Below are 18,637 nucleotides of genomic sequence, written 5' to 3' on the forward strand. Positions count from 1 at the left end.
TGTAACTCATTGGGCCGTACCCCACTGTGTATACAAACACCATGACTCATTGGGCCTTAGCCCTGTGTATACAAGCACCGTGACTCCTTGGGCCTTAGCCCTGTGTATACAAGCACCGTGACTCCTTGGGCCTTAGCCCTGTGTATACAAGCACCGTGACTCCTTGGGCCTTAGCCCTGTGTATACAAGCACCGTGACTCCTTGGGCCTTAGCCCTGTGTATACAAGCACAGTGACTCCTTGGGCCTTAGCCCTGTGTATACAAGCACCGTGACTCTTGGGCATTAGCCCTGTGTATACAAGCACCATGGTTCCTTGGGCCGTAGCCCTGTGTATACAAGCACCCTGACTCCTTGGGCCTTAGCCCTGTGTATACAAGCACCGTGACTCCTTCGGCCTTAGCCCTGTGTATACAAGCACGGTGACTCCTTGGGCCTTAGCCCTGTGTATACAAGCCCCATGACTCCTTGGGCCGTAGCCCACTGTGTATACAAGTACTGTGACTCTGCTGGCCGTACCCCACTGGATGGGTGGGAGGGCCCAAGGACAAATCCATCTAGCACTACTTTTCATTTATGTCACTGCTGTGTGGCAATGTTTCATAGCTGTGCTTTAAACTGAAGTGTCTGTGCCACTGCTCTGTCGCTTAGGGGTCTATTTACTAAGCAGTGCTAGGAGCCAGTTGAGAGCTGATTGGCTGGTACCTGATCACTTTTCACTCTGTCTCCTAACACTGCTTATTAAATAGACCCCTTAGTAACCAGCCAGCTCACTGCAGCCTTTGGCCAATAATGATGAAAACAATATTGTGAGCTGTGAAGTCTAAATTGACTGTAAATTAATGTTATTGAGGTTAATAAATCCAAAACAAGTCATGGCAGTTTGGAAAATCCAAAGCCGGACAACGAATCAGAGCCAAATCCCCCCCCCCAAAAAAATGGTCCGGCGCATCATTCCTAATAAAAATATTGTTACTGCACAGTCTCCATTATATCCATTGGGGGCTGCAGGAACAGAATGGAGAAATCTGTTATATCCTCCGCACTTTTCACTTTACTAAATGAAGAGAAACAATATTTTAGGCTTCTCCAGCTAAAGTGTTGCAGAAAATCCATATTTTAATTTATTAAATACACCCCTCAGTATCAGGCTCATAAAATGCAGACTGGAGAATCCGGCCTGGGCACAAGACCATGTCCAATAACCTACTACATCAATCTGCTAGCCTGGGTACAAAAACATGTCCAATAACCTACTACATCAATCTGCTAGCCAGGGTACAAGGACATGTCCAATAAGCTACTACATCAATCTGCTAGCCAGGGTACAAAAACATGTCCAATAACCTACTACATCGCTCTGCTAGCCAGGGTACAAAAACATGTCCAATAACCTACTACATCAATCTGCTAGCCAGGGTACAAGGACATGTCCAATAAGCTACTACATCAATCTGCTAGCCAGGGTACAAGGACATGTCCAATAACCTACTACGTCAATCTGCTAGCCCGGGTACAAGGACATGTCCAATAACCTACTACATCGCTCTGCTAGCCAGGGTACAAGGACATGTCCAATAACCTACTACATCAATCTGCTAGCCCGGGAAGAAGGACATGTCCAATAACCTACCACATTAACCTGCTAGCCCGGGAACAAGGACATGTCCAATAACCTACCACATTAATCTGCTAGCCCGGGTACAAGGACATGTCCAATAACCTACTACATCGCTCTGCTAGCCAGGGTACAAGGACATGTCCAATTACCTACTACATCAATCTGCTAGCCCGGGAACAAGGACATGTCCAATAACCTACCACATTAACCTGCTAGCCCGGGAACAAGGACATGTCCAATAACCTACCACATTAATCTGCTAGCCCGGGTACAAGGACATGTCCAATAACCTACTACATCGCTCTGCTAGCCAGGGTACAAGGACATGTCCAATTACCTACTACATCAATCTGCTAGCCCGGGTACAAGGACATTTCCAATAACCTACTCCATAAATCTTCTGGCACAAGTACAAGAACATGTCCAATAACCTACATAAATCTGCTAGCCCGGGTACAAGGACATGTCCAATAACCTACTACATCGCTCTGCTAGCCAGGGTACAAGGACATGTCCAATAACCTACTCCATAAATCTTCTGGCACAAGTACAAGGACATGTCAAATAACCTACATAAATCTGCTAGCCCAAGGACATGTCCAATAACCTACTAAATCAATCTGCTAGCCCGGGTACAAAAACATGTCCAATAACCTACTACATCGCTCTGCTAGCCCGGGTACAAGGACATGTCCAATAACCTACTACATCAATCTGCTAGCCCGGGAACAAGGACATGTCCAATAACCTACCACATTAACCTGCTAGCCCGGGAACAAGGACATGTCCAATAACCTACCACATTAATCTGCTAGCCCGGGTACAAGGACATGTCCAATAACCTACTACATCGCTCTGCTAGCCAGGGTACAAGGACATGTCCAATTACCTACTACATCAATCTGCTAGCCCGGGTACAAGGACATTTCCAATAACCTACTCCATAAATCTTCTGGCCCAGGTACAAGAACATGTCCAATAACCTACATAAATCTGCTAGCCCGGGTACAAGGACATGTCCAATAACCTACTACATTAATCTGCTGGCCCAGGTACAAGGACATGTCCAATAACCTACTACATCGCTCTGCTAGCCAGGGTACAAGGACATGTCCAATAACCTACTCCATAAATCTTCTGGCACAAGTACAAGGACATGTCAAATAACCTACATAAATCTGCTAGCCCGGGTACAAGGACATATCCAATTACCTACTACATCAATCTGCTAGCCCGGGTACAAGGACATGTCCAATAATCTACTACAGTGGTTCTCAAACTCGGTCCTCAGGACCCAACACAGGTCACGTTTTCCAGGTCACCTAGCAGGTGCACAGGTGTGTTCATTACTCACTGACACATTTTAAAAGAGCAACAGGTGGAGATAATTATTTCACTTGTGATTCTGTGTGACCTGCAAAACATGCACTGTTTGGGGTCCTGAGGACCGAGTTTGAGAATCTGTGACCTACTACATCGCTCTGCTAGCCAGGGTACAAGGACATGTCCAATAACCTACTACATAAATCTGCTGGCATAAGTACAAGGACATGTCCAATAACCTACTACATCAATCTGCTAGCCAGGGTACAAGGACATGTCCAATAACCTACTACATCGCTCTGCTAGCCAGGGTACAAGGACATGTCCAATAACCTACTACATCGCTCTGCTAGCCTGGGTACAAGGACATGTCCAATAACATACTACATCAATCTGCTAGCCCGGGAACAAGGACATGTCCAATAACCTACTACATCAATCTGCTAGCCCGGGTACAAGGACATGTCCAATTACCTACTACATCAATCTGCTAGCCCGGGTACAAGGACATGTCCAATAATCTACTACAGTGGTTCTCAAACTCGGTCCTCAGGACCCCACACAGGTCACGTTTTCCAGGTCACCTAGCAGGTGCACAGGTGTGTTCATTACTCACTGACACATTTTAAAAGAGCAACAGGTGGAGATAATTATTTCACTTGTGATTCTGTGTGACCTGCAAAACATGCACTGTTTGGGGTCCTGAGGACCGAGTTTGAGAATCTGTGACCTACTACATCGCTCTGCTAGCCAGGGTACAAGGACATGTCCAATAACCTACTACATAAATCTGCTGGCATAAGTACAAGGACATGTCCAATAACCTACTACATCAATCTGCTAGCCAGGGTACAAGGACATGTCCAATAACCTACTACATCGCTCTGCTAGCCAGGGTACAAGGACATGTCCAATAACCTACTACATCGCTCTGCTAGCCAGGGTACAAGGACATGTCCAATAACCTACTACATCGCTCTGCTAGCCTGGGTACAAGGACATGTCCAATAACATACTACATCAATCTGCTAGCCCGGGAACAAGGACATGTCCAATAACCTACTACATCAATCTGCTAGCCCGGGTACAAGGGCATGTCCAATAACATACTACATTTATTTATTATTTATTTATTACCAGTTATTTATATAGCGCACACATATTCCGCAGCGCTTTACAGAGAATATTCGGCCATTCACATCTGTCCCTGCCCAGTGGAGCTTACAATCTATATTCCCTACCACATGCGCACACACACACATACACACACTAGGGGTAATTTTTGTTAGGAGCCAATTAACCTACCAGTATATTTTTGGAGTGTGGGAGGAAACCGGAGTACCCGGAGGAAACCCACGCAAGCACAGGGAGAATATACAAACTCCACACAGTTAGGGCCGTAGTGGGTATCGAACCAACGACCTCAGTGCTGTGAGGCAGTAATGCTACCATTACACCGTCTGTGCTGCCCCATCAATCTGCTAGCCTGGGTACAAGGACATGTCCAATAACCTACTACATCGCTCTGCTAGCCCGTGTACAAGGACATGTAAAATAACATACTACATAAATCTGCCCTTGTACCTGTTCCAGCAAATTGATGTAGGTTATTGGATATGTTCTTGTAGCCGGGCTAGCAGATTGATGTAGGTTATTGGACATGTCTTGTACCGACTGATGTAGTAGGTTATTGGACATGTTCTTTTACCCATGCCAGCAGATTGATGTAGGTTATTGGACATGTTTTTGTACCTGGGCCAGCAGATTGATGTAGGTTATTGGACATGTCCTTGTATCCGGGCTAGCAATAACCTACAGCCATGGCCAAAAGTTTTGAGACTGACAAAAATATTGGTTTTCAAAGTCTGCTGCTTCAGTTTTTATGATTGCAATTTGCATATACTCCAGAATGTCATGAAGAGTGATCAGATGAACTGCAATTAAATTACAAATTCCCTCTTTGCTATGACAATGAAATTAATCCCAAGAAAACAACATTTCCACTGCATTTCAGCCCTGCCACAAAAGGACCAGCTGACATCATGTCAGTGATTCTCTCATTAACACAGGGGAGAGTATTGACAAAGGATTCTTTAAAAGGAGGGTGGAGCTTGAAAATATTGTTCTTCCTCTGTTAACCAAAGTTGATTCAGCTGCGGGATCGTGGCACCAACAGTGCAGAGCTTTCTCAGGAATGGCAGCAGGCAGGTGTAAGTACATCTTCACGCACAGTGAGGAGAACACTTTTGGAGGATGGCCTGGGGTCAAGAAGGGCATCAAAGAACCCACTTCTCTCCAGGAAAAACATCAAGGACAGACTGATATTCTGCAAAAGGTACAGGGATTGGACTGCTGAGGACTAGGGTAAAGCTATTTTCTCTGATGAAACCCCTTTCAGATTGTTTGGGGTATCTGGAAATACGCTTATCCAGAGAAGGAAAGGTGAGCACTACCATCAGTCCTGTGTCATGCCAACAGTAACGCATCCTGAGACCATTCATGTGTGGGGTTGCTTCTCAGCCAAGGGAGTGGGATCACTCACAATTTTGCCTAACACCACAGCCATGAATAAAGAATGGTACCTAAACATCCTCCAAGAGCAACTTCTCCCAACCATCCAAGAACAGTTTGGTGATGAACAATGCCTTTTCCAGCATGATGGAGCACCTTACCATATGGCAAAAGTGATAACTAAGTGACTCGGGTAACAAAACATCAAAATTTTGGGTCCGTGGCCAGGAAACTCCCCAGACCTTAATCCCATTGAGAACTTGTGGTCAATACTCAAGAGGTGAGTGGACAAACACAAACCCACAAATTCTGATACACTCCAAGCATTGATTAGGCAAGAATGGGCGGCCATCAGTCAGTATGTGGCCCAGAAGGTGAGTGACAGCATGCCAGGGCAAATTGCAGAGGGCTTGAAAAAGAAAGGTCAGCACTGCAAATATTCACTCTCTACATAAACTTAATGTAATTGTCAATAAAAGCCTTTGACACTTATGTAATGCTGTAATTATACATCAGTATACCATAGTAACATCTGACATTTATGTAATGCTGTAATGTTACCTCAGTATACCATAGTAACATCTGACACTTATGTAATGCTGTAATGTTACCTCAGTATACCATAGTAACATCTGACACTTATGTAATGTTACCTCAGTATACCATAGTAACATCTGACACTTATGTAATGCTGTAATGTTACCTCAGTATACCATAGTAACATCTGACCCTTATGTAATACTGTAATGTTACCTCAGTATATCATAGTAACATCTGACACTTATGTAATGCTGTAATGTTACCTCAGTATACCATAGTAACATCTGACACTTATGTAATGCTGTAATATTACCTCAGTATACCATAGTAACATCTGACACTTATGTAATGCTGTAATGTTACCTCAGTATACCATAGTAACATCTGACACTTATGTAATGCTGTAATGTTTTCCTCAGTATACCATAGTAACATCTGACACTTATATAATGCTGTAATGTTACCTCAGTATACCATAGTAACATCTGACACTTATGTAATGCTACCTCAGTATACCATAGTAACATCTGACACTGATGTAATGCTGTAATATTACCTCAGTATACCATAGTAACATCTGACACTTATGTAATGCTGTAATGTTACCTCAGTATACCATAGTAACATCTGACACTTATGTAATGTTACCTCAGTATACCATAGTAACATGTGACAGTGATGTAATGCTGTAATGTTACCTCAGTTTACCATAGTAACATCTGACACTTATGTAATGCTGTAACGTTACCTCAGTATACCATAGTAACATCTGACACTTATGTAATGCTGTAATGTTACCTCAGTATACCATAGTAACATCTGACACTTATGTAATGCTGTAATGTTATCTCAGTATACCATAGTAACATCTGACACAAAGGTCTAATAACACTGAAGCAGCAAACTTTGTGAAAACCAATACTTGTGTCACTCATAACTTTCGGCCATGGCTGTACATAAAATGACATTACTGGGCGAGAAGAGATGCCAGACGGGCATAAGACATTACTGGGCGAGAAGAGATGCCAGACGGGCATAACCTTTTTTTTCAGTATGCTCGGCATCCTGCTCTTGTCACATTGGGATAGTTTCTGTTTCATTCACTAATTACTAACAAACATACTCCAAGAATAAGCGAGAAGACGTCGTGCTGGTGGTTACCTGCAATGCACCGTTATTGGCCCTTTGGTTTTGGAAGCTTTCTGTCTCACCATATACACAAACTGGAGTATGCTTTCCGCTGCGCTGGCAGCTGGGACTCCGTGGTCCGGCCACGCTGTAAAGTTGAAATGCATAATATGTTGCACGTCGTCAGCCTGATTGAAGAAAGACGTAGAATTTTAGTTAAGTCACAAAACTTCATAACAAAGCCCAGATAAAATATCTTTCCTTGTCCCCCCCCAGAAATTATACAACTAACGATAGGTCACAAAGTGGATATAAATAGTCTTTAAAATAGCAGTAAATTAATTCCACATACAATAACTTACTTCTCGTTTAGGATTTATTTTTCTTCATTGTACAATGAGCTAATATTTTTTATGTATTTTGATCACTTTATCTCCACTTTGGATTAAGCGATTCAGCAGTGGACGGAATTACAGAGCCGCACACAAGGGCCACACACAAGGGCCAAACACACAAGGGGCCGTACACAAGGGGCCGCACACAAGGGCCACACACACAAGAGGCGTTGCAATTCTGTCCTGCTAAAATTCTAATGCTGCAGGAGGCATCTGAAGTGAAGAGGCGCCTCCTGTCAGCACCTGCGATCCCAGCGCTGCGACCGAGATTACAGCCAGGGATCACCATAGCGCCCATCGGTGTTGGGCAGCAACGGCCTCAGCTTACACAGGCTGTCCGGGTGGATACTGACCCTGGCCTCATCCCTCCCAGGAACACAGGCCTTCCCCGTCCCACCTCACAAATGCCTCCGTCACACAGGCATTTGAGGTATATTCCCTGAAAACTGGTTACCCACAAATATTTAGAACCCCCCGGATGTATGAAGGAGGGACCACACCAGATATCTCTCCATTCCCACAGGCAGACGCATCCCCCATCCCCCGCAGCTAACGCCAGAGAGACACGGATGGGGAAAAGCTGGAAAGTAAACGGCAAAGATATAGATTATGTTGAATTTGAAGTTTGGTTAAGGTGCGTACACACGGTATGATATTAATAATAATATAGTTATCATTCATACCGTTCAATATTGTTCCATGTGTATGCATGACATCATTAATGATGCACGCTCCCGCGGATCGTTAAAGATGTCTGCCATCGCCTGAACAAGCAGGCCAACATGACGATATGGTCAGGCCCTGCATGTTCGGGGACTGTGGCCGGTGACGTCACTGAACGATATTGAGAATGACATTGAGCCCGGCAGGTGAGGGGACAACACTCGCTCATAGAGCAGATCGTTCCGCGTCTACCCGGCTTTAGTGTGAATTTCGAGAGGGAAATTGTTACTTTCTTATTCTGTTATGATCACGTTTCTGTAAATGTTTATTTATTCTTTATTATTTTATGTACATTTTTTATGGGAATATTTCATGTAAACTGGCTACAAACATCTGAAGATGGCGTTAGCCGCAGTAACCTATGGGCTACATCGTGCATAATTATCCGGCGGAGGGTTCCCCTGAGCCCTCCCCGGCAATGGCGGCCATGCATGTGCAGTCAGCGTGACTGCGCATGCACAGCAGCCCCGGTAGCTCTCTGGATACATCGCAATTTCGGAGCCCGTGTCCCTGTGTGTCTCTGGATGATACATCTGGGCGCCATGATGACATATTGCAATATACGATCATAAGCGGTAATATCTTGCCCTGATCGCATTACAATAGCGATCATTAATAAATAGGGGACAAAATCAACTTGAAATGACAGATTTCTGCATCCGGGTATGTAACAACAGCGTAATCAGTCCTGTACACGGCAGTGTGATCGCTCCCCCCCACAGGCAAAGGAGACTGCTGCAGCTCAGCGTGTGCTGGGCTCCTGTCATTGTAGACAGAGGGGAGGGGGCGGTGACGGACCCAGGCCACCCGCCGGGCCCCTCCCCCAGCCAGGGTCTGGGTAATTAGTATCCCCCTCTCAGCGCCTCTGCAACCCATACTATATCCGACCCGCACTGTACCCGACCCGCAGGTACGGAACAGTTTTTATGGTTGGGGAGATTTGGGGGGTTTTCCCAACCAAGGCTGATTGATCTGGGCTTTACATGGGCACAGTGCCAGTCATCGGAGGCCTAGCACCCCCAGGAGGGAACTACAGATTGGGCACTGAGAATAGGCATGTGTGCTTGTGTAGGGGGCATTCATGTCTGCTGTCGCTAGTTACACATGGTTTAGGAGTTTTTTGTTTGCGGCCTGTTTCCTATGACTACTTGTTTTGAGCAAGGATATTCCACGTACGATTCTTAGTACATTTCTGTGTTGTATTGTTCTCTATTGAACGTACTTGTGAGTCAGTGTGATTGGTTACTGCTAATACATTACTCATTTGCAAAACATTTGTATACAGGAATAATTGCCGTGTGCTGGTGCCGCTGCTCTGCTGCTTAGTGTAGCCGGCCAGCCTTTGGCCTATGTTGGTGAACAATACTGTGAGCTGTGAGGTGGTCAAAATTGACTAAAAATGACTGGAAATTAATGTTAATGAGGTTAATAATACCGTAGGAACAAAAAAGGCCCAAATTATGTGATTTTAGCTGATTTTGGTAGACGAAAGCGGATTATGCTTGAGAACAGGTAAGAATCCTAGTTTTTTGCCGATTAGCAGGACAAGTTTGTTGCTGGGTAGTTTAGTTTAATTTAGGAGTCACCTGGTTCACTTTTGGCCAGTGCTTTGCTCAGGGGAGTGTTTAGGAATTCTGGTGTATTAAGGATGTTCTGGGTAGAGACAGAGGAGTAGCGTGGAACCATGGCGCCCGGAGAAAGTGGCAAACGCAGGATTTCTAGAGGGGGGTTTCCAAATGCTTGATTTAAGAGTGAGTGTGGCCTGTCCAGAAGAGGACATAATTACCACTTATCCAGCTTTAATATGCATCATACATAGTGTATTGTGTGTCATAATTCCAGCATATACAGGAGCAGCGATCACAGTAACCCATTATATGTGTCATACATAGTGTATTGTGTGTCATAATTCCAGCATATACAGGACCAGCAATCACAGTAACCCATTATATGTGTCATACATAGTGTATTGTGTGTCATAATTCCAGCATATACAGGACCAGCAATCACAGTAACCCATTATGTGTGTCATACATAGTGTATTGTGTGTCATAATTCCAGCATATACAGGACCAGTGATCACAGTAACCCATTATATGTGTCATACATAGTGTATTGTGTGTCATATATCCAGCATATACAGGACCAGCGATCACAGTAACCCATTATATGTGTCATACATAGTGTATTGTGTGTCATAATTCCAGCATATACAGGACCAGTGATCACAGTAACAAATTATATGTGTCATACATAGTGTATTGTGTGTCATAATTCCAGCATATACAGGACCAGTGATCATAGTAACCATTATATGTGTCATACATAGTGTATTGTGTGTCATAATTCCAGCATATACAGGACCAGCGATCACAGTAACCCATTATATGTGTCATACATAATGTATTGTGTGTCATAATTCCAGCATATACAGGACCAGTGATCACAGTAACCCATTATATGTGTCATACGTAGTGTATTGTGTGTCATAATTCCAGCATATACAGGACCAGTGATCACAGTAACCCATTATATGTGTCATACATAGTGTATTGTGTGTCATAATTCCAGCATATACAGGACCAGCGATCACAGTAAGCCATTATATGTGTCATACATAGTGTATTATGTGTGATAGATATATATATATATATATATATATATATATACACAGTGCACCTATATTACTGCCCCGAGCAGCTGTCACTGGAGTGGGGACACCTATGGGAAGCTCCATTCTCAGCTATGCTCCTACATCACATATATACATTGCACCTATATTACTGCAATTACTGCCCAAGCAGCTGTCACTGGAGGGGGGACACCTATGGGAAGCTCCATTCTCAGCTATGCTCCTACATCACATATATACATTACACCTATATTACTGCCCCGAGCAGCTGTCACTGGAGTGGGGACACCTATGGGAAGCTCCATTCTCAGCTATGCTCCTACATCACATATATACATTGCACCTATATTACTGCAATTACTGCCCCCCAGCAGCTGTCACTGGAGGGGGGACACCTATGGGAAGCTCCATTCTCAGCTATGCTCCTACATCACATATATACATTACACCTATATTACTGCCCCGAGCAGCTGTCACTGGAGTGGGGACACCTATGGGAAGCTCCATTCTCAGCTATGCTCCTACATCGCATATATACATTACACCTATATTACTGCCCCGAGCAGCTGTCACTGGAGGGTGACACCTATGGGAAGCTCCATTCTCAGCTATGCTCCTACATCGCATATATACATTGCACCTATATTACTGCAATTACTGCCCCGAGCAGCTGTCACTGGAGTGGGGACACCTATGGGAAAGCTCCATTCTCAGCTATGCTCCTACATCACATATATACATTGCACCTATTTTACTGCCATTACTGCCCCGAGCAGCTGTCACTGGAGTGGGGACACCTATGGGAAAGCTCCTTTCTCAGCTATGCTCCTTCTTCATATATATATATACACATTACACCTATATCACTGTAATTACCGTCCCCCAGCAGCTGTCACTGGAGTGGTGACACCTATGGGAAAGCTCCTTTCTCAGCTATGCTCCTACATCATATATATACATTGCACCTATATTACTGCAATTACTGCCCGAGAAGCTGTCACTGGAGTGGGGACACCTATGGGAAGCTCCATTCTCAGCTATGCTCCTACATCACATATATACACTGCACCTATATTACTGCCATTACTGCCCCGAGCAGCTGTCACTGGAGTGGGGACACCTATGGGAAGCTCCATTCTCAGCTATGCTCCTACATCACATATATACACTGCACCTATATCACTGTAATTACCGTCCCCCAGCAGCTGTCACTGGAGTGGGGACACCTATGGGAAGCTCCATTCTCAGCTATGCTCCTACTTCATATATACATTGCACCTATATTACTGCAATTACTGCCCCGAGCAGCAGTCACTGGAGTGAGACACCTATGGGAAGCTCCATTCTCAGCTTTGCTCCTACATCACATATATACATGGCACCTATATTAATGCCCCGAGCAGCTGTCACTGGAGTGGGGACACCTATGGGAAGCTACATTCTCAGCTATGCTCCTACATCACATATATACATTGCACCTATATTACTGCATTTACTGCCCCGAGCAGCTGTCACTGGAGTGGGGACACCTATGGGAAGCTCCATTCTCAGCTATGCTCCTACATCACATATATACATTGCACCTATATTACTGCCCCGAGCAGCTGTCACTGGAGTGGGGACACCTATGGGAAGGTCCATTCTCAGCTATTCTCCTACTACACATATATACATTGCACCTATATTACTGCCCCGAGCAGCTGTCACTGGAGTGGGGACACCTATGGGAAGCTCCATTCTCAGCTATGCTCCTTCTTCATATATATACATTGCACCTATATTACTGCAATTACTGCCCCGAGCAGCTGTCACTGGAGTGGGGACACCTATGGGAAGCTCCATTCTCAGCTATGCTCCTACATCACATATATACATTGCACCTATATTACTGCAATTACTGCCCCGCAGCAGCTGTCACTGGAGTGGGAACACCTATGGGAAGCTCCATTCTCAGCTATGCTCCTACATCACATATATACATTGCACCTATATTACTGTAATTACTGCCCCGAGCAGCTGTCACTGGAGGGGGGACACCTATGGGAAGCTCCATTCTCAGCTATGCTCCTACTTCATATATATACATTGTACCTTAATTACTGCAATTACTGCCCCAAGCAGCTGTAACTGGAGGGGGGACACCTATGGGAAGCTCCATTCTCACCTATGCTACTACATCACATATATACATTGCACCTATATTACTGCCCCGAGTAGCTGTCACTGGAGTGGGGACACCTATGGGAAGCTCCATTCTCACCTATGCTCCTACATCACATATATACATTGCACCTATATTACTGCCCCGAGTAGCTGTCATTGGAGTGGGGGCACCTATGGGAAGCTCCATTCTCAGCTATGCTCCTACTTCATATATATGCACTGCACCTATATTACTGTAATTACTGCCCCCAGCAGCTGTCACTGGAGTGGGGACACCTATGGGAAGCTCCATTCTCAGCTATGCTCCTACATCGCATATATACATTGTACCTATATTACTGCAATTACTGCCCCCAGCAGCTGTCACTGGAGTGGGGACACCTATGGGAAGCTCCATTCTCAGCTATGCTCCTTCTTCATATATATACTTTGCACCTATATTACTGCAATTACTGCCCCGAGCAGCTGTCACTGGAGTGGGGATACCTATGGGAAGCTCCATTCTCAGCTATTCTCCTACATCACATATATACATTACACCTATATTACTGCAAATACTGCCCCGAGCAGCTGTCACTGGATGGGGAACACCTATGGGAAGCTCCATTCTCAGCTATGCTCCTACATCACATATATACATTATACCTATATTACTGCTGTCACTGGAGAGGGGACACCTATGGGAAGCTCCATTCTCAGCTATGCTCCTACATCACATATATACATTACACCTATATTACTGCAATTACTGCCCCGAGCAGCTGTCACTGGAGTGGGGACACCTATGGGAAGCTCCATTCTCAGCTATGCTCCTTCTTGATATATATACTTTGCACCTATATTACTGCAATTACTGCCCCGAGCAGCTGTCACTGGAGTGGGGATACCTATGGGAAGCTCCATTCTCAGCTATGCTCCTACATCACATATATACATTACACCTATATTACTGCCCGAAGCAGATGTCACTGGAGTGGGGATACCTATGGGAAGCTCCATTCTCAGCTATTCTCCTACATCACATATATACATTGCAACTATATTACTGCCCCAAGCAGCTGTCACTGGAGTGGGGACACCTATGGGAAGCTCCATTCTCAGCTATGCTCCTACATCTATATATACACTGCACCTATATTACTGCCCCGAGCAGCTGTCACTGGAGTGGGGATACCTATGGGAAGCTCCATTCTCAGCTATTCTCCTACATCACATATATACATTACACCTATATTACTGCAATTACTGCCACGAGCAGTTGTCACTGGAGTGGGGACACCTATGGGAAGCTCCATTCTCAGCTATGCTCCTACATCACATATATACACTGCACCTATATTACTGTCCCGAGCAGCTGTCACTGGAGTGGGGACACCTATGGGAAGCTCCATTCTCAGCTATGCTCCTACATCACATATATACATTGCACCTATATTACTGTGATTACTGTCCCGAGCAGCTGTCACTGGAGTGGGGACACCTATGGGAAGCTCCATTCTCAGCTATGCTCCTACATCACATATATACACTGCACCTATATTACTGTCCCGAGCAGCTGTCACTGGAGTGGGGACACCTATGGGAAGCTCCATTCTCAGCTATGCTCCTACATAACATATATACATTACACCTATATTAAAGCCCGAGCAGCTGTCACTGGAGTGGGACACCTATGGGAAGCTCCATTCTCAGCTATTCTCCTACATCACATACATACATTACACCTATATTACTGCCCCGAGCAGCTGTCACTGGAGTGGGGATAACTATGGGAAGCTCCATTCTCAGCTATACTCCTACATCACATATATACACTGCACCTATATTACTGTGATTACTGCCCCGAGCAGCTGTCACTGGAGTGGGGATACCTATGGGAAGCTCCATTCTCAGCTATGCTCCTACATCACATATATACATTACACCTATATTACTGCCCGAGCAGCTGTCACTGGAGTGGGACACCTATGGGAAGCTCCATTCTCAGCTATGCTCCTACATCATATATATACATTACACCTATATTACTTCCCCGAGCAGCTGTCACTGGAGTGGGGACACCTATGGGAAGCTCCATTCTCAGCTATGCTCCTACATCACATATATACATTACATCTATATTACTGCCCCGAGCAGCTGTCACTGGAGTGGGGACACCTATGGGAAGCTCCATTCTCAGCTATGCTCCTACATCATATATATACACTGCACCTATATTACTGCCCCGAGCAGCTGTCACTGGAGTGGGGATACCTATGGGAAGCTCCATTCTCAGCTATTCTCCTACATCACATATATACATTACACCTATATTACTGCAATTACTGCCATGAGCAGCTGTCACTGGAGAGGGGACACCTATGGGAAGCTCCATTCTCAGCTATGCTCCTACATCACATATATACACTGCACCTATATTACTGTCCCGAGCAGCTGTCACTGGAGTGGGGACACCTATGGGAAGCTCCATTCTCAGCTATGCTCCTACATCACATATCTACATTACACCTATATTACTGCCCGAGCAGCTGTCACTGGAGTGGGACACCTATGGGAAGCTCCATTCTCAGCTATTCTCCTACATCACATACATACATTGCACCTATATTACTGCCCCGAGCAGCTGTCACTGGAGTGGGGACACCTACGGGAAGCTCCATTCTCAGCTATGCTCCTACATCATATATATACATTGCACCTATATTACTGCCCCAAGCAGCTGTCACTGGAGTGGGACACCTACGGGAAGCTCCATTCTCAGCTATGCTCCTACATCATATATATACATTGCACCTATATTACTGTAATTACTGCCCCCCAGCAACTGTCACTGGAGTGGGGACACCTATGGGAAGCTCCATTCTCAGCTATGCTCCTACATCACATATATACATTGCACCTATATTACTGCCCCGAGTAGCTGTCACTGGAGTGGGGACACCTATGGGAAGCTCCATTCTCACCTATGCTCCTACATCACATATATACATTGCACCTATATTACTGCCCCGAGTAGCTGTCATTGGAGTGGGGGCACCTATGGGAAGCTCCATTCTCAGCTATGCTCCTACTTCATATATATGCACTGCACCTATATTACTGTAATTACTGCCCCCAGCAGCTGTCACTGGAGTGGGGACACCTATGGGAAGCTCCATTCTCAGCTATGCTCCTACATCGCATATATACATTGTACCTATATTACTGCAATTACTGCCCCCAGCAGCTGTCACTGGAGTGGGGACACCTATGGGAAGCTCCATTCTCAGCTATGCTCCTTCTTCATATATATACTTTGCACCTATATTACTGCAATTACTGCCCCGAGCAGCTGTCACTGGAGTGGGGATACCTATGGGAAGCTCCATTCTCAGCTATTCTCCTACATCACATATATACATTACACCTATATTACTGCAAATACTGCCCCGAGCAGCTGTCACTGGATGGGGAACACCTATGGGAAGCTCCATTCTCAGCTATGCTCCTACATCACATATATACATTATACCTATATTACTGCTGTCACTGGAGAGGGGACACCTATGGGAAGCTCCATTCTCAGCTATGCTCCTACATCACATATATACATTACACCTATATTACTGCAATTACTGCCCCGAGCAGCTGTCACTGGAGTGGGGACACCTATGGGAAGCTCCATTCTCAGCTATGCTCCTTCTTGATATATATACTTTGCACCTATATTACTGCAATTACTGCCCCGAGCAGCTGTCACTGGAGTGGGGATACCTATGGGAAGCTCCATTCTCAGCTATGCTCCTACATCACATATATACATTACACCTATATTACTGCCCGAAGCAGATGTCACTGGAATGGGGATACCTATGGGAAGCTCCATTCTCAGCTATTCTCCTACATCACATATATACATTGCAACTATATTACTGCCCCAAGCAGCTGTCACTGGAGTGGGGACACCTATGGGAAGCTCCATTCTCAGCTATGCTCCTACATCTATATATACACTGCACCTATATTACTGCCCCGAGCAGCTGTCACTGGAGTGGGGATACCTATGGGAAGCTCCATTCTCAGCTATTCTCCTACATCACATATATACATTACACCTATATTACTGCAATTACTGCCACGAGCAGTTGTCACTGGAGTGGGGACACCTATGGGAAGCTCCATTCTCAGCTATGCTCCTACATCACATATATACACTGCACCTATATTACTGTCCCGAGCAGCTGTCACTGGAGTGGGGACACCTATGGGAAGCTCCATTCTCAGCTATGCTCCTACATCACATATATACACTGCACATATATTACTGTGATTACTGCCCCGAGCAGCTGTCACTGGAGTGGGGATACCTATGGGAAGCTCCATTCTCAGCTATGCTCCTACATCACATATATACATTACACCTATATTACTGCCCGAGCAGCTGTCACTGGAGTGGGACACCTATGGGAAGCTCCATTCTCAGCTATGCTCCTACATCATATATATACATTACACCTATATTACTTCCCCGAGCAGCTGTCACTGGAGTGGGGACACCTATGGGAAGCTCCATTCTCAGCTATGCTCCTACATCACATATATACATTACATCTATATTACTGCCCCGAGCAGCTGTCACTGGAGTGGGGACACCTATGGGAAGCTCCATTCTCAGCTATGCTCCTACATCATATATATACACTGCACCTATATTACTGCCCCGAGCAGCTGTCACTGGAGTGGGGATACCTATGGGAAGCTCCATTCTCAGCTATTCTCCTACATCACATATATACATTACACCTATATTACTGCAATTACTGCCATGAGCAGCTGTCACTGGAGAGGGGACACCTATGGGAAGCTCCATTCTCAGCTATGCTCCTACATCACATATATACACTGCACCTATATTACTGTCCCGAGCAGCTGTCACTGGAGTGGGGACACCTATGGGAAGCTCCATTCTCAGCTATGCTCCTACATCACATATCTACATTACACCTATATTACTGCCCGAGCAGCTGTCACTGGAGTGGGACACCTATGGGAAGCTCCATTCTCAGCTATTCTCCTACATCACATACATACATTGCACCTATATTACTGCCCCGAGCAGCTGTCACTGGAGTGGGGACACCTACGGGAAGCTCCATTCTCAGCTATGCTCCTACATCATATATATACATTGCACCTATATTACTGCCCCAAGCAGCTGTCACTGGAGTGGGACACCTACGGGAAGCTCCATTCTCAGCTATGCTCCAACATCATATATATACATTGCACCTATATTACTGTAATTACTGCCCCCCAGCAACTGTCACTGGAGTGGGGACACCTATGGGAAGCTCCATTCTCAGCTATGCTCCTACATCACATATATACATTGCACCTATATTACTGCCCCGAGTAGCTGTCACTGGAGTGGGGACACCTATGGGAAGCTCCATTCTCACCTATGCTCCTACATCACATATATACATTGCACCTATATTACTGCCCCGAGTAGCTGTCATTGGAGTGGGGGCACCTATGGGAAGCTCCATTCTCAGCTATGCTCCTACTTCATATATATGCACTGCACCTATATTACTGTAATTACTGCCCCCAGCAGCTGTCAC

The 18,637-nt window shown here is 45.2% G+C and overlaps 1 protein-coding gene across 4 annotated transcripts in view; it reads right to left on the bottom strand.

The window, feature by feature from the left end:
* Positions 1 to 18,637, bottom strand: part of PTPRO (protein tyrosine phosphatase receptor type O) — a 640,592-nt gene that overhangs the window by 19,869 nt on the left and 602,086 nt on the right. For all 4 annotated transcript variants that reach the window (XM_088461537.1, XM_088461535.1, XM_088461536.1 and 1 more), the window contains one exon: positions 7,155 to 7,309. In XM_088461537.1, the coding sequence (XP_088317663.1) occupies positions 7,155 to 7,309 (155 nt within the window). The remainder of the gene's footprint in view (positions 1 to 7,154; positions 7,310 to 18,637) is intronic.

Source organism: Taudactylus pleione, unplaced genomic scaffold (genome assembly GCF_031769625.1).
Source record: "Taudactylus pleione unplaced genomic scaffold, aTauple2 ptg001061l, whole genome shotgun sequence".
Classification (NCBI taxonomy): domain Eukaryota; kingdom Metazoa; phylum Chordata; class Amphibia; order Anura; family Myobatrachidae; genus Taudactylus; species Taudactylus pleione.